This window comes from Papaver somniferum, chromosome 1 (genome assembly GCF_003573695.1).
Source record: "Papaver somniferum cultivar HN1 chromosome 1, ASM357369v1, whole genome shotgun sequence".
NCBI classification, from domain to species: domain Eukaryota; kingdom Viridiplantae; phylum Streptophyta; class Magnoliopsida; order Ranunculales; family Papaveraceae; genus Papaver; species Papaver somniferum.
Genome location: NC_039358.1, coordinates 242,378,828 through 242,405,012, shown reverse-complemented (window position 1 = coordinate 242,405,012; position 26,185 = coordinate 242,378,828). Strand labels below are relative to the sequence as shown.

Here is a 26,185-nt window from a genome sequence, read left to right as displayed (position 1 = left end):
ACAATTTTAGCCTTAAATGAAAATCCACCATCAACAATAGTATGTGTATACATTATCTTATTTTCCAAATAGGATTCATGAAAAAAGAAACGCTCGTTAAGTTTTTGTGAAATTTTTTTTTTTGAAAATTGGAGATATTATTAAAAAAAGGTTATTTACAAAAGTATGATACAGCAGCTCCAAGAAAACCCTTGGAACAAAAGCAGTGAAAAAGAATTCTATATACAGAGTTAACACAACAAACAAAACTTTTCGTGAAAATAGAAAATAGACCCTAGTTGTGTGTTTTAATCATCATTAGATAAGAGGAAGATATAATAGTTGGTGAACGGTTAAAATGTAGCCGTTGTCGGTTAAAGCTTAGCCAATCATCTCAAGTTGAACCCTGGAATGTCTTGGAGTACTTGATGGTGCTTAAAGAATATGATTCAAATAAGGAGGTATCTGAATATGATTTCACAAAACAAGTTTTTTGTGTAAACTTCCGAAACCTGAAATTGGAGCACTTAGATGATGATACCTATGATAAGATGTGTAAAGAAGTTGGAAGGAAGGTTGATAAGGAACCACCAAATGCAAGACCAAAGGTTGGAAAACAAATGAAAGCTTATATTGAGGTGGATATAACCAAGCCTTTGATAAGAGGCACTTGGTTACTAACAGCATCTCTAAAAGAATTATGGGCCATTTATCATCTCCGAGATACCCACTGCCCAAAAGTGAGCTTACCCATATATGTGAACAATCAAAGGTAAATTAAGCTCTTGTTTTTCACAACATACCTCGACAAAATAAGTGGATTAAGGGAAGAAACTTGTTTTGAGGCATACCAAAAAAATTTTGAGACATACTCAATGAGGACAAAATAGAGTCATTAGATAGTAAAACCAATAACCCCTTATCAACAATATTTGATAATGACAATAATGCCCTTATCATTTATATTTTTTTAATTTATTATAACTTTTTTAATTTATGTTTAAAAAAATTAAATTAATTTCTTTTTGTTAATAAATAAAACTTTTCATTAATATTTTGAGATATTATTTAATCAGAAGAATCATTACATACGAAATTGGATGGGAGCCTCGCCACAAGCTGGGCTCCAACACCCTTTTGAATGGCCACCCCAATTCTGTGAAAAGGAAAACTGCTAGATCCAACAATCGCCATCTTATTTACTAAAAAATTCTTCAACCTCTTCAAAAAGAGTATTGTATCTTCCCCAAGCTCCCCAAAGGTTGAAAAAGCTACGATGCCAAAGCCATACCCCTGCGCCACACTTTTTCAGATACTTCGTGCGTTTGCGTTGAATTGCATGATAAATGGCCTGACCGGGAATAAAAGATCTGATACCAAAAGGCAACGAAAAACATCAAATGAAAAAGGGGGGAAACCAGAGGAGAAAGGGGAATCTGAATCTTTTGAGGAATCAACAGAAAACTGCCAGGAATTGAATCAGGGTTTCAATCGCCCGATTCAATCGTCGGAACCCTCTCTTCAAAAAAATTATAATAATATTATTATAAAATTTAATTTTTTTGTTTAATTTTTTTTTCAGTTTTTTAAAGTTTTAACTAGATCTAGACTTATCAGCCGAACTAAATTTTCTTAAACATACTTAGGTTCAGCTGATAACTTATCAGCCAAACTTCACACTGTCAAAAACCTAAGTTCGGCTAACTCGAGCCAAAAATAGGACAACCGAGCTTAGCATTGTTCTTCATAAAGTGAAATTCGGCTAACATTTATGTGTTTAATTATTAACCGAACTGTTCATCAACACTTTCAGAATGAAGAACAATGAATAGTTTTGTTGATAATTCGTTTCAATTGTCAGCCGAACTTCATTCTTAATTTGTCGAAGATGATTAAAATTGTATTCCGGTTAGCGTCATTTGGAGTAAAGAAGAGAAAAAAGAAGAAGAATAATAAAAAGAAAATTAAATAATAATAATTAAAAAAATCTTATAAAAAATTAAAAAAAATAAAAAATTTAGAAAAATTTTTAATAAAATTAAAAATTATTTAAATTAAATAAATAAATAAGTAAATTAATTTAAGTTTTTCTAAGTAATTTAACTAACTTTAGACACCCTCTTATCAACTTATACTAGTTAGTGTAAGCATTGAGTATGCCTTAAAAAAAGTTGGTATGCCTCGAAACAGGTTTATAATAGAAACGGTGGGCCCAATTACTTATGCCAGTGATAGAGGTGACACGCGGCACACGCCCAAGTGCCTTGGGATTTCAGAAATCTTTTGGCGAGTAAGCTGACCATGCGTCGACCTTCAAGCGTAAGCAGATCGAGCCTCTCGACAGTATAATAATATGAATGTTTAGATATCAAAATTGAAGCGCGGTAGCTGCTGTATCCGCAAACCATGCACACTAGACCCAACCTTGTCTGCAAGCATCTCTCGCACTTAACTCCTCCTAACTATTTAACACTTTCACTCCGAACTCTCACGCCCAATTCCAGCAAAATTATCAGCACCAAATTTCTTGTTCAAAGAAACTCTGAGATAACAAAAAACGGAAGAAATGGAAATCTCAGAGAAGCAGAATCAATCTTCAACCAGTTACCTACTAAAAACATCATATCCTGGACAGCGATGCTCACTGCGTATGCTGAAAACAATGAAATTACAAAAGCACGGATGCTGTTTGATGAAATGCCTCAACGAAATACTGCAACTTGGAATGCTATGATTACGGCTTATACTCGTAGTAATTCTCACATTAACGAAGCGTATGAATTGTTTTGTAAAGTTCCTGAGAGAAATGTTGTTACATATGCTGTCATGATAACGGGTTTTGTTCGTGTGGGAATGTTAAACGAAGCTGAGAAGATTTACTATGAGATGCCTGTAATTGGAAGAGACCCAGTGGTTTCAAATGCAATGATTAATGGGTATTTGAAACTTGGTGAATTGGAGAAAGCGGTATTTGTTTTCGATTCCATGGTCGAGAGAAATGTGGTCTCGTGGAGTTCTATGTTAGATGGGTATTGTAAGAATGGAAAGATTAATGAAGCTGAAGTATTGTTTCAGAAGATGCCTGAGAAGAATGTTGTTTCGTGGACTACAATGATCAGTGGGTATATGAAGAGTGAGCAATGGACAAACGGGTTTGAGTTGTTTTCGAAAATGAGAAGAGTCGAGAGAATTGAGGTGAATTCTACTACCATGGCAGTGATGTTGGAGACCTGTGCAAGTTTGGGTAGATTCAAAGAAGGTATTCAGATTCATGGATTAGTTTTCTCAATGGGGTTCGAATTTGATGTCTACTTGGGTAATTCAGTCATCAACATGTACTGCAGAGTTTCTCGCATGGATGATGCGAGGAATGTATTTGATATGATGAACAAGAAAGATGTTGTGTCTTGGAATTCCTTGATTACTGGTTTCGTTCAGAATGGTGAAACCGAAAAGGCTTGCACATATTTTGAGAAAATGCCGAGTAAAGATGTTGTTTCTTGGACTAATATGATTGCTGCCTTTTCTAACCAGGGGAGAGTGGAAGACTCTTTGAGATTATTCAATAAGATGCCCAAGAAAGATGGTATTGCTTGGACTGCCATTATTTCAGGATTCGTGGGAAACGGAAGATTTGAGGAGGCTTTTCAGATGTTCATTCAGATGAGTCGAGAAGCAATCAAGCCAAATTCTCACACTATAAGCAGTGTACTTTGTGCATCTTCAGGGTTGGCAAGTTTAAACCAAGGAGAGCAGATACACGCAAATGTGGTTAAAATGAATATGGAATCTGAGCTATCCATCCAAAATTCACTGATTTCTATGTACTCTAAGTGCGGAGATGTCAACACCACTTACAAAATCTTTTCAAGTATTAGAACACCTGATCTTCTATCTTTAAACTCAATGATCACATCATTTGCTCACCATGGTCTTGGGAAAGAAGCTTTAGAATTATTTGGGAAGATGCAGGTGGAAGGCTATGAACCAAATGAAATTACCTTTCTCGGTGTTCTTTCTGCTTGTGTTCATGTAGGGTTGGTAAACGAAGGCTGGAATTACTTTCGTTCAATGAGTTCCATGCATCATATAGAACCAGGACCAGATCATTTTGCTTGCATGGTTGACTTACTTGCACGGTCAGGACTCTTTACTGTAGCACTTGATTTGATCCAGTCTATGCCTATGAAGCCACATTCTGGTGTATGGGGAGCTTTACTCAGTGCAAGCAGAACCCACATGAATGTTGATATTGCGGAGCTTTCTGCCAGACACCTTATCGAACTGGAACCTGATAATGCAACTCCATATGTGGTTTTATCCAACATTTATTCCATTGTAGGGCTTAAAGAGGATGAGAAGGAATTAAGATTGATTAAGAACCGTAAAGGAGTGAAGAAAAGTCCGGGTTATAGTTGGACTACTTGAGCAAATAAGGTCAATTTTCTCACGGGGAACAATAGAATCCACATTGAAGTTGAATGTCGGCACTTGTTGCCTACTGGAGCCAATATTGCAGCTAATTAAACCAGCCATCGAAAATGCTGCTTCACATCGATTTTCTCTGCTTCTTACAGCCGAGTCACCCTCCACTTTGTTTCATAATTTACAAGACACTACTGAACCGCTTTTCTACAGTCGATAGTTCAGGTGGTCCAGGCAGTGGAACGCGAACAAGATGCACAAAAATTGCAGAACCACAAAAAGATCTGTCATTCAAGTGATGATGGGAAATGGCATCCTCTTCTCCAACAATTTTCATGGACCAAGTCTGTTTGGTTCTCAGGTTTGCATCCAACTGCTTCAAGCAATGTTTGGAAGATAGTATGGGGTGTGTGTCAGTGCTACAGATGAAAATGTGAGAAGCAGAGTTATTCACACTGTGTCAAGGTATGGTTTCTGAGGTAATAATGAGGAGACAATGGAGCATCTACTATGGTTCTGTAATTTCAGTGAAATTATCTGGAAATGGCTTTGGTTTTTGCACTCTGGAAATGGTATGTTTCTATGTCTCAACCCTACTTCTTATGATGATATTTTGCACTCTGCTAAGATTAAGAGTAGTGTGGTTGATAGCTGCTTCAACAACTATGATGGAGCTTTGGTTTCTTAGAAACAGAATTATTTTTAAGAATGTTGTGCCTGATGTTGCAACTTTCGAGAAGAGAGTCATGAGTTTTACTAGAGATTGTGATGCTAGAATGAAGGGTACTATGTGGGATACTAGTTATGACTATCAAGTATTGATAAATTTTGATTTAAAGAAATGAAAGGTGAAGACTCTGCATATTCAGAAAGTTCCATTTAGTCTACCAAATAAAGATCAAATTCTGGTTTGTCGTGATGGTGCTTCCAGGGGTGATCCTGGTGTTGCTGGGTCTGGTTTTATAGGTAGAAATCACAGTGGTGGGTTCCTTTTTGACCTATGTGCTTTTCAGAATGGGCAGTGATCGCTGGTATTAGGAATCTGCTTATTTACTCTGTATCATGGTTTGCCCTCTCATAGGTCCGCCTGTGGTATTATGAGAATTGTGTTGCACCGAAGCCACCGTGAGGGCCCATCATTGCTACATACCGAGACGAAGTGTGTGTGTTTTTTGTTTGTTGCTGCATTCCTCTTTTTTTGGTTTTCCTCCTCTTGCAGGACTGAAAAAGCATAATACATTTCCTACCAAAACTGATTAACAGACAAACAACACAAAAGCAGGATGGTGAAGAAGAAGATGAAAAACAAGTGGGTTTTCAATCTCAGATTCTGGCAAGGGGAAGCAGTAAAACCATGTCTTCTTGCAGTTACAATTACTTGGGGTTTTTTCAGCAAATTCGAGAAGTACATGCCATCAACAACCTTCTTCTTCATCTGCACAAGATGAAACCCATTATCAACATGGTATTCCTACTGATGGTAAAGTTGTTAAACTCCAGAATTCCGACAGTGGGGTTCAAATCTATCTTGTTGGAACTATTCATGGTTTTAAACAGAGTGCTGAAATTGTCAAGAAGGTAAATTTGCTTCTTTTCCCCCATTCAATATTAGGGGATTGTTTTATGTTCTTAATAGCAAAATGGGGGAACCCCTTGTTTTTATATTGAAATGACTACTATAATGAATCTGTTGTACAAAGATAATGTCTGTGTGGGTAATTCCGCATGCACAGGAGTTTCGACCTTCAATTCCTGATGTTATTGTGCCTGTTCATGAAAATATAACATCATCGACCTTACATGGTCTATCTTGGCTACAAATGTTCTCCCATTTGAATCTGGTTTACTCTCTTGAATTCCCGATTTTACATATCTATGTTGGATTAACTCTCTTGAATTCCCAATTTTACATATCTATGTTGGATTAACTCCTTTTAAGTGTTACTTGCTAATACTGTTGTTATTTTGCAATGTAGGTGATCGATATTGTAACGCCTGATGTTGTTGCGGTAGGTAACGTTCCTCAGTTGTTCTCGTAGAATCAATTATGTTTGATTAGTTCCATTGCATATGTTGTTTGGGAAATTTGCAGTCTTATGTTGGGAAATTTGCAGTCTTATGTTGTTTCGAAAGAGTGCATTGTTACAGGGACATCTGCATTTGTGGCTTGACATGTTTATTCAAGTGGCTGCCTTCAGCAAAACTTGGTGTGGGACATTTAACACACGCTTTTGGTGCACGTGCCAAATGGGGTTTTTAGATTTTTTCTTTCTTCTTCATAATAAACCCTAGAAAAAACAGCTTAAAGCTCTTCTCTCCGCTCTGTCTCTGTGCTCTGCCTCCCTTTCTGGTAACTCAAACGAAAAATGGGTGCCAAAGCAAAGACAGCTTCCAACAAGAAAACCCTTAAAAGGGTTACTGCTTCTAAATCTAAATCAAAATCATCAGATTTGGTGGTTGCTGTTCAGAAACCCGAAACTGCTGATTTCTTGGTATGTATCTCAAAACCCTAATCAAAATCAGATTTTTTCAGTTAATTTTTGAAGATTATGAAGAACCCTAACTTTGATTTTTGTTGTTTGATACAGCCATTAGAAGGTGGACCAGCTAGAAAGCTGCCAAAGAGTGGAAAACCATTGGATACTTCTTCTGCTGTTCTATATATTGGTAGAATTCCTCATGGGTTCTATGAGAAGGAAATGGAAGGTTTATAATTTGTGATCTCTTTAGTTTTTAGTATAAAAGATTCTTATTTTTCCAATGAAATTTGTAATTTTGAATTTGGGTTTTCTATTTCTGTAGAATTTTTCAAGCAATTTGGTTCCATTAAGCGGTTAAGGATTGCGAGGAATAAGAAGGTTTGTTCGGTTTATAAGTGTAGGATTTTGATTATTCGGGTTTGTTTGTTTTGTAATTTGTACCTGATTGTTGAGTTTTGGGTTTTTACAGACAGGAAAGTCCAAGCATTTTGGATTTATCGAGTTTGAATCTCCTGAGGTTTGTGCTTGTACTTGGTGTGTTTCGCTCCTATTTGTAACTTGTTCAAGTTTGTGTTGTTGGAACTGAATGAAATTATTGCCAAATGTAGGTGGCGAAGATTGTTGCAGACTGTATGCATAATTATCTGCTCTTTGAGCACTTGTTGCAAGTTCATATTATTCCAACAGAGAAAGTTCATCCTAAACTGTAAGCAATTCTTTTGATTTATTTGGTATTGGCTATAAAACAAGATGTTGTACTGGGTATGAAGCTTTTACCTTGTGCATTAAGAGTATCGAATACTGAGTTATCTAAGATTCTATGTACCAAACCTTATCAAGTAAAACTTCTACCTCAAGCCCCTGAATAGCAGAACCTACACATGACCTATGTGGTGTCTGGATCCTTATTTTGTTTTGTGATAGTATTTGCGCGCATGACAGATACTGCAGGAATGTGTCCATTTTTGTTTTCAGCATACCCAGTACCGAGTGCTGGCTGCTTGTAAGACACTTGGATTAGACCTTTAATATGCTAGACATGAGAACTACTATTGTTTGTCGTTTACTTGGAATTTTTCCCTCTGTATTGAGAGTGAGAAATAAGGAAAACTGGTTCTACTTAGATGAAGTGTTTACAACATTGAGAGCTCAACCCATGGCTTGGGTCCTGTGTCGTTAGACATAAGTACTACCAATCTTAGTAAGCATGTGAGACTATCTTATGGGTGAAAATGAGAGAAGAAGCTCAGAATTCGGTTGTTGTTGTTGTTTTTGTCATTAAACTTTTGCAATATTGAAATGTGTTATTGTATTCTCCTGTCTTCATGACCATCACCCATGCCATATCTGGTTACCCCATAAGTGTTATCCCCAAGAAAGAGTCTTAGTTTGAATTTCAGCGTTATCATAATCTGTTGAGTCTTATATTAGCAAGGCCCTTCTTTAGGTTGAATCAATAATGTTCTTGAGTTACTGGAAAGCCTGCTAATTTTGTGGTGTTCTTTTATAGATGGTATGGTGTAACCCACCGATACAAACCGTTGAACTGGACTCAAATTGAACGCAACCACCATAACAAGGTATTGTAATTTTAAGCTACACATTGTTGACAGCAATGACTAGTATCTAACCAAACTTTACACTACCAAAGCAGACTTCACACTGTATTTTCATGTCACTCTTAACGCTTATCATGATTTGTGTACAGGAAAGAACACTGGAAGAACATAGAAAATTGGTGGAGGGAATCATGAAGCGAGACAAGAAGCGACGACTGAAGATAGAGGCTGCTGGTATTGATTACGAGTGCCCAGAAATTGTAAGAATCACTTTATTCGCTTTGCTAATTTTTTTCTTTCTCATTTTGCTTTTCATTGGGATTAATAGACCAATAGGTTACTTCACTGATCTAGTACTCTATTTTTCATATTTCATGGTAAATTGATGTAAATTATCTCGTTTTAATTGCTTGACTTCGTTTTTTTTGCCTCAAAATCTTGACACCCAATCTCAGCTATGTATGTCAAAATCAGAACATTAAGTCATTCAACCTACTATGTCTAACTATTGCATACAGCAAGCACCGTGATGATCTGAACAATCAATTTTCTGAGTTGGATTACTCTCAATTGTCTTGAGTTTACAGTTTTCCTTGGATTACTTTCACTTTAATGTATATCAAGTCTGTTAAGTTAGCTATGACACAATGCTGATTATCTGGGACCAAATATATATATATGCTAGTTTAGATGTCCAAATACAATTCTTTGCTTGGATGCAATTCAAAGTTCAATGTAACCTGGCTTTAAGCTTTGGCTTGATCCAGTATATGTAGCCATATTTTTTCTTATATATGTGTGACCTTGTTTTTACAGGTGGGTAGTGTCCAAGCTGTTCCGAAGAAAATCAAGTTTACCGAAGATTAGGACTTCTACTAAGGTACCAATCAAAATCGTAACAAACCATTCAGTGTTGGTGGCTTGTGGTGGACATACACCCTGCCAATCTCTTTCTTCCTTTCCTCGGCTCTGTTCTGCGTTGGTATGAGTCGGTCCTAGCTTCTGAACACCCAATAGTTATGCAACTGTGATAGAATTAGCAGGAAACTCTTGGCAAATTTCTTTGTAATATTCGATTTTGATTGTTTTGGAAGTCTATTTAGTACAAAAGAATTTTTAATCTATATATGCATGTAGAAGTAATTGTCAAAGGTATCTAATCAAGTACTTTCTAGTCCTGTCTTTCTCAGCTGCTCATACCTTGTGGAAGTATACAGGAGCTGGATCGTTTGTACATGTTATAATAGCTGTTTTGACCTATATTGACCCCAGTGTTATCACCTTGGGGATAGATGTCTAGTTTATCCAGAAAATCCGGCCCATGGTTCTTTTTTTTCGTTCTTTTTTTTTTTTTTACCTAGCATGTTTACCCATTTTTCACAAGATTTTAATGGACTAGTTAATCCGAAATTGTCAAAATAACAGTTCTTGTTGTAACTTTTTCAATTTAAATTATAACCGACCAAATGATGGTTCCTGGAATGCTTACACTCAGATGCATATCATTTCAAAAAAAAAAAACTAAAAAAGTTCAGTTCATTTTTATCTAATTAAAGTGAACTGGACAAATAATAACTTTGGATGCTTATATCAACTTCAGTTCAAATAAAAAAAAAAAAGACATCGAGCCAATTCAGAAAAATCTAGAAAAATTGTCTAAAAGGGTATTTTGGTCATATCCAATTCAATCAGATAACAACTACACAAATAATGGCTCGTGCCTCTAGGAAAAGAAAAAAGAACAAGGATCCGATGACATGGTTAGAATGACATTATCATGACATGATAACACCGTTTTTTCTCAAAAATCCAAATGAAGATGAATTTGAAGCTAAGATTTTGGTGACATGTTCCTCGTATAAAACTCTAAATTCCTACCAAAGATGAGAGTATTCCGAAATACGAAAATTCACCATCCACAAATTTTAATTTCAACCGTTAATCTTCAACGGTTGGTATTCAATGTGGTAGATGGTAGTCTTATACATCTCGGAATGCTCTCACTTTTGGTTGGAGTGTAGAGACTTATAAGAAGAACATGTCAGCGAAAAATTAGCTTCAAATTCATTAACGGTTGGATTTGGTATAAAAAATGGCGATAAAATGTCAAGATTATGTCGCTCTAACCATGTCAACGGATCCTACCTCAACAAAAAGTAAGATTTGACCAAAAAAAAAAAAGTAGAACCGGGCCGCGAGGTACAACCCCAAATGTGTCACTATTCATCCATAAAAAACCCATCAAAAGAAAAGTAACACAAAAACCCTATATAACAAAAGTAACACAGAAACCCCAAATGTGTTTTTGCCACCACTAACTACCACTACTAGCAACCAACACCACATCCACTAACAAATACTAGCACTACCATCACCATAAAAAGCACCACCACCAACCAACACCACCACTAACCAGAAACAGTACCACCAAAATTTGGTTTCATCATAAACTTATTGTTTCATCATTAAAATCTTTGGCTTCATGATAAAAAAAAAATAGGCAAAAATAAGTTGAAACCAAATTTGTTTGGGGTTTTTGTATCAATTTTTAAAAATTTGGGATTTTTGTATCAATTTTGTTTAATATGGAGTTTCAATGGATCCCAACATTTGAACGGAGTTTTTGTACTCCAAATTTGGTCACCTTGGTGTTTTACTACTAGTTCGGTTCACCAGGCGAAATTTTCAAGATACATTTAGGGAAATTATTAACAATGTTATTTTGGTCAACAGGAGAAATGATGCCTCCTTGAGACGTTACAATCTCTAGAAACATGTTATGTTAAAGATATTTCCCGAGAAATTTGGCTCATCTTGGTCGAGTTTCAATATAGTAACCTCTCGAAGAAGTTGCCGAAAAAGTTATTTTGGTCACGTCTACTTCAATTGAAGTCAGAAATAGGGAATCAAAACTCCTTGGATAGCTTCTTATCAGTAAAAACACATTATTTGGAAAAATCCAAAAAATTGTTACAAAAATTGTTAAAATCATATTGTTGTCATGTTTACCAAATTCAGGGTCTTAAACCAGTCGACAAGCAAGATTGATATATATTTGTCTTGCTTGTACATCCTAAGATAAAATATTTGTCATGTGGAGTGCGCTATCGGCTTCACTTATTTATATATATGCTCTCTCCTCGTGTAAGTGGTTGTTCACTATCGTATTATCAATTATTGGGTCTTATCTTGTGTTTGGATGAATAATATGCTAAAATATATTCCATACGGAGAAAAGTTTTCAATTTATGCAATTAATATCAGATAAATAAATGAAGATCGGATTAAAAAAATTATTGGCAATTATTCAGATGCTTAACCGTATAAATCCTTGCTAAATTGGAGAGCATAAAAGATTATACGAGTCAAAAATCTTCCTAAAGATATTCTCTTCATTATATACATCATATCGATGTAACAACTAAAAAACGTCTTACCTTAATTAAAATTGGTTAAAAATAGCATGCATTCATATTGCACTATTTATGGCTTACAAGTTAGTGGAGTACGTGTCACTGACAGTCTGATGCTGAATTAGCCATTAGAATATCTCCACGTTATTTCGTTTGATATTAAGAAATAAATTTCAACTCAAAAAGAGCTTGCGAAGGAAATCTCTACAGGTTCAAGTTTGTAGGGAAGAGGAACTTTGTTGCTCATATTGTTGCTAATTTTTCATATCTAAACCTGGGTTCTAGCCTGTGGTTATTCACCCCTTCTCCTTATGTTGCTTCTCTCCTGTTACAGATAAGTTTTTCAAGTTTTTCTTTTCTTCTCTTAGCATAAAAATATAAAATAATAATAATAACTTCTCCTGATGCTTATGGTCTATAGAAACATATCATATCAATGAAAAGTAGAAGAAAACGGCTCATTTTAGTCGAATTTTTCATATACTAAAACCCCTTACGAAATTTTTAAAAGGCTATTTTTATCAAATAGTCAAAATTTTCAGCTTACTAACTACTCATCAGGGAAATTCTATAAATGAGCATTTTGGTCATATCAACTTCAATTCAAATTAGAATAGGAAAGATGATAGCTCTTTGGATATCATTATAAATATACAAGGTCAAAGAAAAACCTAGAACCAACCGACTCACTTTAGTCTAAATCCATAAAATCGTCAAAAAGGCTATTTTGGTCATTATAACTAAAATTTTCAATAAACTAAGCATTTGGAAAACTACTTCATAACAAATCAAAACGGGATAAATGATGTTTCCTTGAGATGCTTACAATATACAGAAACATATCATGTTAAAAAGTCCCCAAATTTTTTTAGTTAAATTTTCAGTATACTATCTCTTGGGGAAATTGTCGAAAAGGCTATTTTGGTCATATCTATCTCAATATGAAACTGAAATAGAAAATCATGACTCCCTGAATAGCTTTTGATCCATTAAAACATTTTATTTGGAAAATCCATGAAATAATTAGGCTCATCTTTTCACTTATTTTTATATACTAGCCATAATGAAAGTTTTTACTAGTTTTTTCTAGTTTTTTTTTCTCTTAGCAAAAGAAATAGATAAATAAATAATAATAACTTCCTTGGATGTTTATGATCTATTGAAACACATCATATTAATGAAAAGAAAAGACTATTTTTGTCATATGACTCATATCCATTTTAATTCAAGTTAAATCCGGACAAAGGATGGTTCTTTGAAATGCTTGTAATCTATAAAGACATATATTGTTCAAGAAAAATAAAAAAAATATATTCAAGTAATCAAAATTTTCAATGTACTAATTATTATTCTTCGTGGAAATTCTTATATCAACTTCAATTCATATAAGAAGTGGACAAACGAACAAACAATGTCACACACACAAAAAAAAAAACCATCGAGCTCTTTTTAGTTGAAATCTAGAAAAATTGTTGAAAAGGATACTTTGGTCATATCTAAATAACCCAGATAACAACTAGACAAATAATGCCTCGTTGAGATGCTTACAACCTCTAAAAAAAGAAAAAATAAGAAAAGTTTCGGTTCATTAGTTGAAATTTTCAATATGCATTCAACGAAATTATTAACAAAGCTATTTTGGTCGTATAACCTTCAATTCAAATCAGAACAAGACAAATGATACCTTCTTGAGATGCTTACGATCTATAGAAACATGTTATGTTCGAGATATTTTCGAAAAAATTGGCTCATCTTAGTCGAATTTCAATATGCTAGCCTCTCGGGGAAGTTGTCGAAAAGGTTATTTCGGTCATGTCTACTTCAAATGAAGTCGGAAATAGGAAATCAAAACTCCTTGGATAGCTTCAGGCTCATCTTTTCACTTATTTTTATAGACGAGTCGCTACAAAAATTGTTAAAATTTCATGTTTACCAAATTCAGCGCCTTTAAGAAGTCGACAAGAAACATTAATGTATGGTTGTATTGCTTGTACATCCTAAGATGTACGCTATCGGCTTCACTTATTTATACATATACCCTCCCTTTATGTTAGTGGTTGTTCACTTTCTGAAGCATCAATTACTGGGTCTTATCTTGTGTCTGGATGCATAATATACTTATATATATTCAATATGGAGAAACGGTTTCCATTTATGTAATTAATATCAGAGAAATAAATGAAGGCCGGATTAAATTTTACCGACGATTATTCAGATGCTTAACCGTAAAATTCCTTGCTAAACTAGAAAACATAAAAGATTATATGAGTCAAGAATCTTCTTAAAGATATTCGTTGTATGGTATGGATCACATCGATGTATTAACTAAAAAACGTCTAATCTTAATTGAAATTGGTCAAAAATATAAGGAATTAATATTACACTATTTATGGCTTATAAGTTAGTAGACTATGTGTCACTGACAGTCTGATGTTGAATTAGTCATTAGAATATCTCCACGTTATCGGTTGATATTAATTAGGAAATAAATCTGAACTCGTAAAGAGATTTCAAAGAATATCTTTACAGTCTAGTTCATGTTTGTTAGGAAGAGCAGCAACTCTGCTACCCATACTCTTGCTAATTTTTCATAGCTAAACTAGAGTTCTAGCCAGTGGTTATTCACTCCCTCCTCCTTATGTTGCTTCTCTCCTATCTGAGATAAATTTTCTAGTTTTTCTTTTCTTCTCTTAGAAAAAATAAATAAGTAATAATAATAACTTCTCCGGATAAAATGGTATGTACAAACATATCAAATTAATAAGAAGAAAACAAAAAATTGGCTCATTTGAATCGAAATTTTTTGTATACTAAAAAACTTACTGAATATCTCAAAAGGTTATTTTTTTCATTTCCATTCCAATTCAAGTTAGATCTTGACAAATAATGGTACAATCGAATGCTTATAATCAATAAAAAATAAAATACGTCAAAAGCAAAAAAAAGACACTCACATAGTCGAAAATTTCAGCACACTAACTACTCATTAGGAAAATTCTATAAATAGGTATTTTGATTATATCAACTTTTATGTCAAAGAAAAACCTATAACCAACTGACTCATTTTAGTCAAAATCTAGAAAATTGTCAAAAAGGTTATTTTGGTCATTTTAGCTAGAATTTTCAATAAACTAAGCATTTGGGAAATCTACTTCAACTCAAATAAGAACGGGACAAATGATATTTTCTTGAGATGCTTATAATCTATAGAAACATCAACTTAAAAGTCTCCAAAAAAATTTCTCTCATCTTAGTTGAATTTTCAATATACTACCTCTTGGAGAAATTGCCGAAAAGGCTGTTTTGGTTATATTTATTTCAGTTTGAGTCGGAAATAGCAAATCACGAATCCTTGGATAGCTTCTGGTCCATAGAAACATATTATTTGGAAAAACCCATAAAGTGATCAGACTCATCTTCTCGCTATTTTTTATAGACTAATCGTAATGAACCCTGAACCATATAATATTTACCAAATTCAACGCCTTATCGAAGTCGACAAGCAAGATTGATATATTGTTGTCTTGCAGGTACATCCTGAGATACATGTTAGTGACATGGAATACAATATCGGATCCACTTATATATAAACACTCTTTCATAGTGTTAGAGCAGTTCCTATGGACTCAACAAACTTCAAGTTTGTTGATTTTGCTCCCACTATGGACTCAACAAACATGAAAAATGGATGTTCAAACCAACAAATTTGTTGGTTTGTTAAGCGAGATGGAACATGTAGCGCGCGCGAGATGTAAAACCGGGCGAGCTTGGCACCAACGCTGGCGCTTGTCTTTCTAACGCGCGTTGTTATTTCACATGCCAGCACTTTTCCTAAAAGCGTCGCGTTTGACACAAAAGCGCCAAGGGCTCCTCCCATCCTACAGTTGTTTCTCCTTTTTGTTCCCCTATAAATTCATATCATCTTTAGACTTAAAACTCACATCTTCTTCATCACTACCTCAATATTACACAATTTCATACCATCTCTAAAAAAAATTTTCAAACAAAACTATTCATATCAACTCAATCTACTAGAAAAAGTTTCATCTGTATAAATTGCATTTCTAAAAAATGTTGGTATCCTCACAACAACGATCACACCAACAAACACCACAACAAACAGCACAACAAACACAACAACAATCACAACAAGAAACACAACAAGAAACACCACAATCACAACCAAGAAATACAAGAATTCGTGGTGTCAAGTATACGATGGATGAAGACGAGTCATTTTGCAGAAATTATGTATTATATACATTATATGAAATCAATGGTATTTATCAAGAAAAAAAATTTTTTATGATATGAATTTACAAAAAAATTGTGAAGAAAAAGGTAATCCCAATAGACGTGATGTCGATGGGTTGTCTCATCGTTTTCACACAATTTCAATAACCGTTAGTGAATTTGTAGCTTTGATCACTCAAATGTGGCACAACAGAAGAAGTGGTGAAGGCGAACCGGATGTGGAACGAAGATGTCGAGAAGAGTGGCAAAGATCCCACAAACAGGGCTTCCAACATGAAACTTGTTTCACTATTTTGAGGGTGCTTAACAAGTTTAATCCATACTTGTTGGATGGTAATCAAGTGCCTGCAAGATCAACACATGGTCCAATCTCGCAAGATTTTCAGAATGGAGGGCCTACTTTCTCACCTGATAGAACTCCAAGTAGTCAGGAACAACACAACACTAATCTAGACGTTAACACCAACGTCAAGAGAAGAAGAGGAGGGGGTCAGAAAGATGCAGAAGCAGCGAGAGACGCAGCGAGTTCAACTATGCTGATCACAAGGAATTCGAGATGCAGATAGAGACAGGGACCGTGGCATTGCTATAAATAATCAACAAAAAAAGTCGTCTTTCGCGAGAAAAATACTACAAGGATTGTAAGCTGAACAAGTTACTCTCCTTGAACACTTCAATAATGAATGAACAACAACTTGTTGCATGGACTAAGGGAATGGATGCGACCAAACAACAACAAGTCATGGCCGAACAACAACAAGTCCCCCCTCAACAAACTGGCCAGTATGTGAATGTGGAAGAAGACGAAGATGATGCCTCGGAAGGAAGCGAAGATGAATACAGTCTTGATAACTGATTTTAATTCTTGTTTAATTTAATTGTACTCGTGTATTTAAAATTACTTTTAATATAATTGCCTCAGTTTTAATTTTAAAGTGTAGACGTTTAAAGAAACAACTTTAAATTGAAAAACATATTAATTAAAATAAACAACACTAAATTGAAAATAACATCTATCTGCCTCTCCCTCTGCCTTTTCCTCGCCCCCGCGCATCGTCTCTTGATCCTTTTAAAGCCCAAATGTGCTTAGTTAAGTCTTGTCTTAGTTGTCCATAGATTTCCCGGTTTTGGAGTCTGTCAGTGGAAAGTCTATATTCTCTTGTCGGACGCCCATGCTCCACTACAAGATTCGCTGCCAAATCTTCATCTGGAAAACTAGTCCAGGTTGGGTCCCGCCTGGTTTCTTTAATGACCATGTTATGCAGAATGATACAAGTCAGCATAATTTTGTTCATTTCTTGAAGATCAAAAAAGCGTGCTGGCCCAGCTATGATGGAAAACTTCCTTTTCAGTATGCCAAAAGCGCGTTCAACATCCTTTCTGCATTTCATTTTTTGGGTGTTAAAGTACTTCATATCCTTCGAAGTCGTCGGTCAAAAACCTATTTGTTTATAAGCTTTTGAACCATAGTTGACCATTCTGGAAAGATTCCGTCTGCTAGATAATAACCATGAGTGTAGTGATGACCGTTGATGGTGAAATTACAGTGCCGCGCGATCCCTTTCTTAAGATATTCAAACAATTGTGACTTATACAAAATGTTGAGATCGTTATTTGAACCCCGGAGTCCAAAAAACGCATTTCAAAACCAACAATCATAGCTAGCTGAAGCTTCCAAAATTACAGTTGGTTTTGGATAATGACCTTCATATTTGCTTTCCCATTCAACCGGACACGCATGCCACGTCCAGTGCATGCAGTCAAGACTATCTAGCATTCCTGGAATCCCCTCGCAGTGTTTTCTTCAGTTATTCTTTGAACATCTTCCTGAGTAGGCTTTCTTAAAAAGGTTGGACCAAAATGCTCGACAATTATTTCGCAAAACAATTTGAGATACCTAAAGGCGGTTGTTTTCCCAATACAGATGTAATCATTCGTGGAATCCGCTGGTACCCCGTAACATAGTATACAGAGGGCCGCAGTGACCTTTTGTTCTGGACTAAAGCCTCTTACATGTCGTGCATCATACTGATAATTAAATAAAGGTTGTACTTGACAAAGCTCAGCAATAATCCTTTGCGTCAAGTTGTGGCCCATGCGGAATCGTCGCTGAAAATCCTCATCGTAATAGACACAATCATGATTAAAATAATCATGCATCATTTTTTCATGGTAAAAATGTCGATCTCTCCACGTCCATCTTCTAGTCGCAACTGCATATGGCTCTAAAGGCTTGGGTATGATCTCGGATTGTAATTGCAACATAAAAATTTTCCTTCTTCTATCTTGATTTGCATCTTCCTCCATTTGACGCAAAAACTCCATACATACTTCTTCCTCTTCTTCATACAACATTTCATCTGTCTCTATATTTTCCTCAGAAGAATCAAAATCAGAATTCATGGTTGCAAATTGAAAGAAATTGAAATTAAGAAAAGATTGATCGGATGAAAGATTGTTGTGAATTTTTGAGATCAAACTCGAGTCGTATTTATGGAGGTAGAAACTAGTCGTTTCAGTGACCGTTTAAAAGTAGTCGTTGGCGGTCTTGATCGAAACGCCATCGGCTCTTTTGCGATCGCTCGCGTTGCTACCTGGACCGCCAGCGCTGGAACTAGGAGCGCCAGGGTTTGAACGACGAGCGCCAGCGCTGTAACTTCGTCCGGGCGTTTAACTGTCAACCGCCCACTTCTTTTCCATAGTGGAGAAACTCGTTTGGCCATCCACCTGGCTCAACAAAAATTTTCATTTGTACATTGCCATAGGAATTTCCCTAGTGGTTGTTCTCTTTCTAAGCCTCAGTGTGAAAATACGGTGCAAGCCTATAATTAATATAGGGAAGCGGTTTCAATCCATGTAATTAAGATCATAGAAATAAATAAAGACCAGATTAAAATTTTAATACAGATGCTTAACCGTAAAAATTCCTTGTTAAAGTAGAAAACAGGAAAGATTTTACGTGTCAAGAATCTTTTTAAAATGTTCTTAGCATATAGATCACATCGATGTAATAACTAAAAAACGTCTAATCTTAATTGAAATTGGTTAAAAATCACAGACATTAATTTTACAGTATTTATGGATGATAAATCGTTAGACTACGTGTCACTGACAGTCTGTTGCTGAATTAGCCTTTAGAATATCTCCACGTTATCCTTGTCGATATCAAGAAATAAATCTCAACGTAAAAAATAAGAAAAGGAAACTAATAATGTTTGTCAAAAGAAATCCAATGAAAAAAACCTGGTGAGAAAGATTAGGATAGTTCTAGAGATATTTTCCCAAATCTATTGCCAACTATTAACACACAAAAATAAAAAACAATTTCCAAAAATTAAGAAAAGAACTAAACAAACTTAATCTAAAATAGTAAATTGAAAATTTAGAAGAAGTAACCGACTAGCCTTATTTATTTTTAGATACAACTAATAATAAAAATAAAGAGCTCAAGAATAAATTAGTGTAATTTCCTTAATCAAACAAAACAGGACTTAATCACCTTACAATGCTCATCTGACAACTATAATAAATTCACCTATTTTAAGGTATTAAAAAGGCTATTTTCGTCACACAAAATCCCATAGTTTTCACCTATATAAACTCATCTAATTAACTTTGATTAGACACATATACAGACTGTAAATATCATTATAATGACAAAAGATTCAGGAAGAAAGTGTTCCAGTTGTGGAAACAATGGACATAATTCAAGAACATGTAAATGTAATAGCGAAAAACAACAAATGGGTGTGAAATTATTTGGTGTTACAATTATGAAAAAGGAGGAAGAATCAATGAAGAAAAGTTTGAGTATGGGCAATTTGTTACATGCACATAACCATCTGGATGATGATCGAGGTTATCTTTCTGATGGTGCTCCTAATAAAAAAGATTCACATGAAAGAAAAAGAGGTATAATTTCACTAGTTTTTTTTTCTTTAAAAAAAATTATCTAATTTGAATGAGAGTTTTCCTGAAATTTATATGGGGCGTTATTGATTTTTAATTTATTTATTTAATTATTTTTACTGAAATCAATAAGATTTGTTCAAGGGTTTGTTTGTTGTGAATGATTTGTTTAAAGATGGGGATTAAAGAATTTGAATTTGAGTTCTTTGTTGTGAATGATTTGTTTTAGAGATGGGAATTATTGAATTTGTATTTGATTTTACTATTGTCGCAGATGAATTTTGGTGTTGATGAATTTCGAATTCTGGGTATTATCGCCTGATCAATTTATTACTGTAGCTTTCCTAACTTAAGGTTTCTTTGTTATTGATGACGGAGATTAAAGAATATATATTAAATTTTATTATCACAAGAATTTTTTACCATTTTTCTCTATCAATAAAGATTTTGGTGTTCATGAATTTCGAATTCGTTACTAATATTATATGGTTAATAGCTAATCGGCAATTGCACATTTCTCAAGGTCATATGAAGAAGAAAAAAACACCAAAAAGGAATATCATTTTATTTTATTTTTTGGGCCATCAAAATTGAAATTTGTGAACTAAATTGTGTATTGTATGTCTACCAGGTGTACCTTGGACAGAGGAAGAACATGAAACATTTCTGAAAGGATTGGAAAAACTAGGGAAAGGTGATTGGAGAGGGATTTCAAGGAGATTTGTTACTACAAAAACTCCAACTCAAGTGGCTAGTCATGCTCAGAAATATTTCCTTAGGCAAAAAGCTGCTAGTTCTTCTTCTTCTATCAAGAAGAAACGAAGAACAAGTCTCTTCGATCTTCATCGCAAATCCAACCACCACCATTCTCCTCTCTCTGTAAGCATTCATCTCTTTATCCCTTTCTCAGTTTTACGAATCCGGGGTTGCTGGAAGCTGAATTGGGTCGGAGTCAGATGTCAGTTTGTTTGTTTATAACTTGTATTGTGTATTTTGCAGAACCTAAACCCTACAAAGCAGTTGACAGCACAAATGGCTGCCTTAGCAACAACAGCTACACCTAGGCCATCAACGGAAAATTCAATTTGGCCAAAGCCTGCTGCAAGTAGGGCGTCAGTAGAAGCTTCATTGTGGCCAAAGCCTGCTCCAACTTATGCAATCACTCCCCATGCTAACATTCCTCACATGGTAAAGAACACTAGCTATTTTGATGACAAAATTACCAGGCTTTAGGTGTTTTTTTCTCCTTATCCTAATTTTGTCTTCTCTTTTTGGTGATTGTAGGTGGGAGGTTCTAGTGGGAGATCGAATTATGTAGGACTATCTATGGTTCCACCGATGAGTTACGCTAACAGTGGTTACTTCTATGCATCTGACAAACTTGTTGTTGGACCTCCTCCAGCAGCAGCAGCATCGCCACAGCCAAAGTTCAAAGCTCAGAGTGAACAGCTTGGAAATTCTAGCTCCCCTGTGAATACTGATTTGAAACTCAGCGTTGGAGGTCATTCTCCTATGCCAAAAGATAGAAACAAGTTCTCATCCGAGACTTCAAACTTGATCAGTGTTGTATGATCATGATTTTTTGCAGTTTGACCAGTTGTCAGGATTTAAGATAATAAAACATGTTTCAATTTCAGATTTTTTTTTGTTGATTTTGACACCATAAAAGTTTGTGTTTAAAAGAATGTTCATGCCATGTAAATTTTTAAACAAAGCACAACAAAGAAACAACATGGATGAAGATGACGGCTTGTCAAGGTTGAATAGGCTCAAAAGACTGAACTGCCAGTCAAAGAGAGCTACTCTTGTACAACTTACAGGCATCAAGAGTGCTACAGACACCGTGCCAGTTGCACAAACAGAAGCAACACCTGCCAAAGAGTTTTTAAGGCAATCGAATCCAACATGATGATTCTCTGTTACAAGCTTCCTCATGGAATGCACATGTGACGCATCCTACATATGCAACAGGGTTTCACAACATGCAATCAAGTGAATTCAGGAATAATGCTAAATTATGAAAATCATAGGAAATAAGCGAGGCTACTAAGAACACCTAAGATGTATAATAAGCCAAAATATTTAAAACAGTTTAATTTGATAAATCTTCTTACACAGGAGAACGCCATTGTTTCCTGTGGATATCCTACCACTCAAACCAAAAAAAGGGAAAGACAGATGTGAGAAAAAGATAGAGAAGTTGATCTCACTTGCCACCCAAGGTTGGGAACTCCCCTTGATCTTCAATAGATGGAGCCGCAGCACTACTTTTATTCACCCGATTGCCACCAGCATAATTTCCACCACGACCACGTCCTCTTCCACCACGACCACGTCCTCCCTGGTTTCTTTCCTCCTCAGTAGGCTTTAGGAACTCATTAATGCTAAGGGACTGAAACCACCAGACAGATAGAGTATGTTAACACAGAGACATGTTTCATTTACTGTATCTTGTACTTGGGTAGAAAGGCTCTATTTTAGATTAACGGATCAATATAGACCCACCTTTTTGGCTCTCTCTTCTTTTTCAGAAACTTCTTTTCGCTTATCCTTATCAGAGCCCTGAGAGTGAAAAATAACATGATATAAGCACTACAAGCTTAATAATCTGAGACTACTAAAATGTAAAAAGCCAAACAGCTGTCAGGGATTTTAGGTCCTACCAGTTTGACGAAAATTTCATCGTTTTGCTTTTTGTTGGAAATCAGCTTCATGGATTTCAACTCTTTGTCCATCTCAACCTTCCTTTCCTCAGTCTTCAGTGCTTCCAGAGCCTTTCTCTTCTCTTCACGAATCTTCTCATATTCCTCGAGAGTCATCTCCTGTTAATAACAATACACAGTGATATAAATAACTACAACCAAGTGATTTGGTAAAAGTGTAAAAGTATGTTTCGGAATTTCGAAACGGAACCAAATTCTGGGAATACAAACACAAACTAAGCAGTAAAACCAACATACTATCCACTATGCTACACAATAAAACACCTTATCCTCAGGTTCCTTCTCTGCCTCAGTTGCAGGAGTCTCACTATTGACTTTTGTATTATCCTCCTCCCCTGCGAACTTCTCTGCACCTAAGTTCTTCTCATTTTCATTGGGTTGCTCAGTATCCCTGTATTAGATGCAGTGGAAGTTAGGTACATGTCCACTAGTCAACAAAAAAACAAGATCTTTTAACAATAATACTGGAAATGAACCAAATAATTTCTTTGCAGATATTTGACATATGCCGTTCCCGATAGTAGTTTGCTACCACAGAACAAAATTTACTCACCGAGCAATTTCATCACCAGCAGTTCCCCAATTGCCACGACCAGATCCTTCACGTTTGAAGTCATTTCTACACATAAAACATAGAAAAGCTATTACTAAATTTCAAATAGAACGCAAGAGAATAACTAAATAACCATATAACAGTTACCCGTGTCCAGTTCCACTGTGTCGTTCGAATACCCTTCTAGGGCGTTCCTCATCTCCGCCATCTCCGTTAGATCGGCGGCCACCATAACCCCCACGCCTTTCAAATGAACCACGTGACCCTCCGTAACCCTCACGCCTTTCGAATGGCTTCTTCTCTCCCTCTTCAGTATTGCCATATCCACCAGAAGCATTATTGTTATATGAATTTCCTCCATATCCAGAATCTTGTCCAAATCCGCGTCCACCGCCGCGTCCACCGCGACCACCTCGTCCACCACGAGACCCTCCTCGTCCTTCATTTTTGGCATCCCTCACTACCAAAAAGGAAATCAAACCCAAAATAAGTAAACAAATAAATACAACAAATCAACTAATATTGCATGAAAGACGACAACACCTAGAATGTACACACAACAAAATGCCCGTAACGGTAACAACTGACAAAAAGGGAATAAATGGATTTAACACCAAAAAACACAGTTATCATCCTCCACACTGACATACCATTAAACAAATTGATTTTTGTCGAACAAAAACCACAAATCCGAAACACCATTATACCAACAGAAAATGCAAGTAATTGCAAAACACAAATAACAAATAAAATCCAATCCACACAAACCTATCAATCGCTGTTGTGGTAATACTAAAAACATGATACCTACAGCCATCCAGGAACACAATAGCATATAAAGATTAATGCATTAAAACCCATTTCCATAAACCCTAATAAAAACAAATTAGAGATATCTGCAAACACTTTCCTCATCAAACCCATTTGCATAAACCCTAATAAAAGCAAATTGGAGATATCTGGAAACACTTTCCTCATCAAAAATCCAAATTAAACAAGAAAAGAGATACCCTTTTCCACAAATTTCAAATCAAAAATCCAAAAACCCACAAAAGGAAACACCAATTTCATTTTAATCAAACATCAAAACAAAAAAATTATAAAAAAAGAGACGACCTTTTTCACAGAATACAAATTAAAACATCAATAAAATCAATCAAATCAGTTTCCTTTATAACCCTCAGTACTAATTTGTAATCAAATCAAAATCAATCGAATAAAATCAAAAGAAATCTCACCAGCCTGAGTAGGAGGTACAGGCTTTGTAGGCAATTTAGCCTGTTTGGTAGGAGCAGCAGCATTTGTTACAGGAGCAGCTTTCTTTGGTGCAGCAGCAGCAGAAGCAACAGCTTTCTGGATCAACAGTGATGGATCATCATTATCATCATCACCCAAAAGATCAAAAGGGTTTGTTGATGCCATTTCTTATCTCCACTTACTCTGTATACAAAAACTAAGAACAAAAACCCTAATATTGTTAAAACCCTAATTACTCATCTCCATGATTAGAGATTGAGATAGATCTGTTATGAGATGGAAGAAGAAGAAGAAGAAGATGAGAAAGTGAAAACCCTAGCCGCAACAAAGAGATGTTAAAAATGTGTTTTCTTTTTCTTGGGTTGTTGAAACCCTATTTATGTGTATTTTTAGTAAGTGAGTGTGAATGAAGCTAATCTTCTCAGGAGTCAAGAGTCCATGGGGGTCTCTTTTCGGTTGCACGTGTGCTAAGTGCCTAAGTTTATTGGGCTTGTAAGTTGGATTGTCATTTTGGGTCACCATTCTGGTATGACATAGTGGGTTGTGTCAAGGCTGGCAAGCCGATGCCCATTGCGACAAAATCCAGATCATAGATGTGTAAAGAATGATTTTTTAGGGACCATGGTTTTTGAGGGGACCATGATTTTATTAGGCCACCTTCCTTATAGTGATAAGGGGTGTCCTAAAACGTTGAAATGATTAACCTACCCTTAACCTAATTTAATTTAAAACCAACCTAATACCACCTATATATATAACCACCACCACCTCCCACCATCACCGCCCACCACCACCTCCGATTATCACCACCACCACCTCCGATTATCACCACCACCAACCACCGATCACCACCACCACCGCCCACCACCGCCAATTACCACCACCTCCGATTATCACCACCACCAACCACTGATACCACCCCACCTCCTCCCACCACCACCACCACCGCCTATTTAAGAAATGTAACAACATCAATGCAATCACAATTAAGTTCTGTTACATGATAATTTTATCGAGTATAAAAGACGCCAGTCGCAGCCTGATTCTGCCATGGGACCACTCCGGAGGTATTTTCCAACAAACCCTTCACTTTAATTTGATTTTGATTGCTTCAATCGAATAGAAATCATCAAAATAGGATTTTAGTAGGAGTTACAGAGCCATGTTCGGTTAGGCCGATTTTCCAAAAAAACCTAGTTTACTAACCGAACTTCTTGAAAATGAAGAACACGAAGAACAGTTCGGTTCTATTGGATTTAAAACTAAGTCACCGAACTCTCTGTTCGGTTGTTTCGCAAAAAACTTTAAAACTACAAAGTAACCGAACTCCACCCTTAGAACCGAAAAAAAAAAAACAAATCCAGTCTAACCGAACTGTGTTGTTGTGGCCACTATCTTGAGTTCCAAAATAACTGAACTTAGCCAATAGAGTTCGGTTTTTTCGCAAAAAAATTTAAAACTACAAAGTAACCGAACTTAGACAATAGAGTTCGGTTGATTCGCAAAAAATACTTTTAACCGAACTCCTTGTATTAGAACAACAGAAGTCCATAAGTTCGGTTCCTTCGCAAAATAAGGATATCACTGAACTTTAGTTTACGAAAATAATGAGAAGTCCACAAGTTCGGTTCGT

General features: G+C 35.7%; 4 protein-coding genes across 8 annotated transcripts; 3 read left to right on the top strand and 1 right to left on the bottom strand.

The window, feature by feature from the left end:
* Positions 1 to 2,278: 2,278 nt before the first annotated feature.
* On the top strand, positions 2,279 to 6,656 carry LOC113322051 (pentatricopeptide repeat-containing protein At1g53600, mitochondrial-like). 5 transcript variants are annotated; one of them, XM_026570077.1, is made up of 4 exons: positions 2,279 to 5,385; positions 5,486 to 5,982; positions 6,381 to 6,413; positions 6,553 to 6,656. In XM_026570077.1, exon 1 carries the CDS (start codon positions 2,386 to 2,388, stop codon positions 4,405 to 4,407), a length of 2,022 nt encoding a protein of 673 aa, XP_026425862.1. In that variant the 5' UTR covers positions 2,279 to 2,385; the 3' UTR covers positions 4,408 to 5,385; positions 5,486 to 5,982; positions 6,381 to 6,413; positions 6,553 to 6,656. The 5 variants fall into 5 exon arrangements, with proteins under 5 accessions (XP_026425862.1, XP_026425860.1, XP_026425852.1 ...); XM_026570075.1 differs by having other exon boundaries at positions 2,279 to 5,563; positions 5,668 to 5,982; XM_026570067.1 differs by having other exon boundaries at positions 2,279 to 5,982.
* A 35-nt stretch (positions 6,657 to 6,691) lies between these two features.
* On the top strand, positions 6,692 to 9,703 carry LOC113322080 (MKI67 FHA domain-interacting nucleolar phosphoprotein-like). The gene is made up of 8 exons (XM_026570101.1): positions 6,692 to 6,896; positions 6,993 to 7,110; positions 7,207 to 7,262; positions 7,354 to 7,401; positions 7,493 to 7,590; positions 8,395 to 8,464; positions 8,593 to 8,703; positions 9,260 to 9,703. Exons 1-8 carry the CDS (start codon positions 6,771 to 6,773, stop codon positions 9,308 to 9,310), a joined length of 678 nt encoding a protein of 225 aa, XP_026425886.1. The 5' UTR covers positions 6,692 to 6,770; the 3' UTR covers positions 9,311 to 9,703.
* A 10,049-nt stretch (positions 9,704 to 19,752) lies between these two features.
* On the top strand, positions 19,753 to 21,715 carry LOC113322045 (transcription factor MYBS3-like). The gene is made up of 4 exons (XM_026570056.1): positions 19,753 to 20,022; positions 20,651 to 20,898; positions 21,019 to 21,207; positions 21,304 to 21,715. Exons 1-4 carry the CDS (start codon positions 19,764 to 19,766, stop codon positions 21,589 to 21,591), a joined length of 984 nt encoding a protein of 327 aa, XP_026425841.1. The 5' UTR covers positions 19,753 to 19,763; the 3' UTR covers positions 21,592 to 21,715.
* A 319-nt stretch (positions 21,716 to 22,034) lies between these two features.
* Positions 22,035 to 24,917, bottom strand: LOC113322035 (RGG repeats nuclear RNA binding protein A-like). Its single transcript, XM_026570047.1, has 7 exons — positions 24,534 to 24,917; positions 23,443 to 23,755; positions 23,296 to 23,361; positions 23,007 to 23,133; positions 22,683 to 22,841; positions 22,525 to 22,581; positions 22,035 to 22,411 (listed from the first exon to the last, which is right to left on the bottom strand). Exons 1-7 carry the CDS (start codon positions 24,715 to 24,717, stop codon positions 22,226 to 22,228), a joined length of 1,092 nt encoding a protein of 363 aa, XP_026425832.1. The 5' UTR covers positions 24,718 to 24,917; the 3' UTR covers positions 22,035 to 22,225.
* Between the last annotated feature and the right edge of the window lie 1,268 nt (positions 24,918 to 26,185).

Coding starts and splice junctions, on each gene's coding strand:
- LOC113322051 (XM_026570077.1), top strand. CDS start 2,386: ATGCACACTAGACCCAACCTTGTCTGCAAGCATCTCTCGCACTTAACT.
- LOC113322080 (XM_026570101.1), top strand. CDS start 6,771: ATGGGTGCCAAAGCAAAGACAGCTTCCAACAAGAAAACCCTTAAAAGG. Junction 7,111..7,206: donor CTATGAGAAGGAAATGGAAG/GTTTATAATTTG, acceptor CTATTTCTGTAG/AATTTTTCAAGCAATTTGGT. Junction 7,263..7,353: donor GGATTGCGAGGAATAAGAAG/GTTTGTTCGGTT, acceptor GGGTTTTTACAG/ACAGGAAAGTCCAAGCATTT.
- LOC113322045 (XM_026570056.1), top strand. CDS start 19,764: ATGACAAAAGATTCAGGAAGAAAGTGTTCCAGTTGTGGAAACAATGGA. Junction 20,023..20,650: donor TTCACATGAAAGAAAAAGAG/GTATAATTTCAC, acceptor TATGTCTACCAG/GTGTACCTTGGACAGAGGAA. Junction 20,899..21,018: donor ACCACCATTCTCCTCTCTCT/GTAAGCATTCAT, acceptor TGTATTTTGCAG/AACCTAAACCCTACAAAGCA.
- LOC113322035 (XM_026570047.1), bottom strand. CDS start 24,717: ATGGCATCAACAAACCCTTTTGATCTTTTGGGTGATGATGATAATGAT. Junction 23,134..23,295: donor GCTGGTGATGAAATTGCTCG/GTGAGTAAATTT, acceptor CATCTAATACAG/GGATACTGAGCAACCCAATG. Junction 22,582..22,682: donor ATGAAATTTTCGTCAAACTG/GTAGGACCTAAA, acceptor TTTCACTCTCAG/GGCTCTGATAAGGATAAGCG.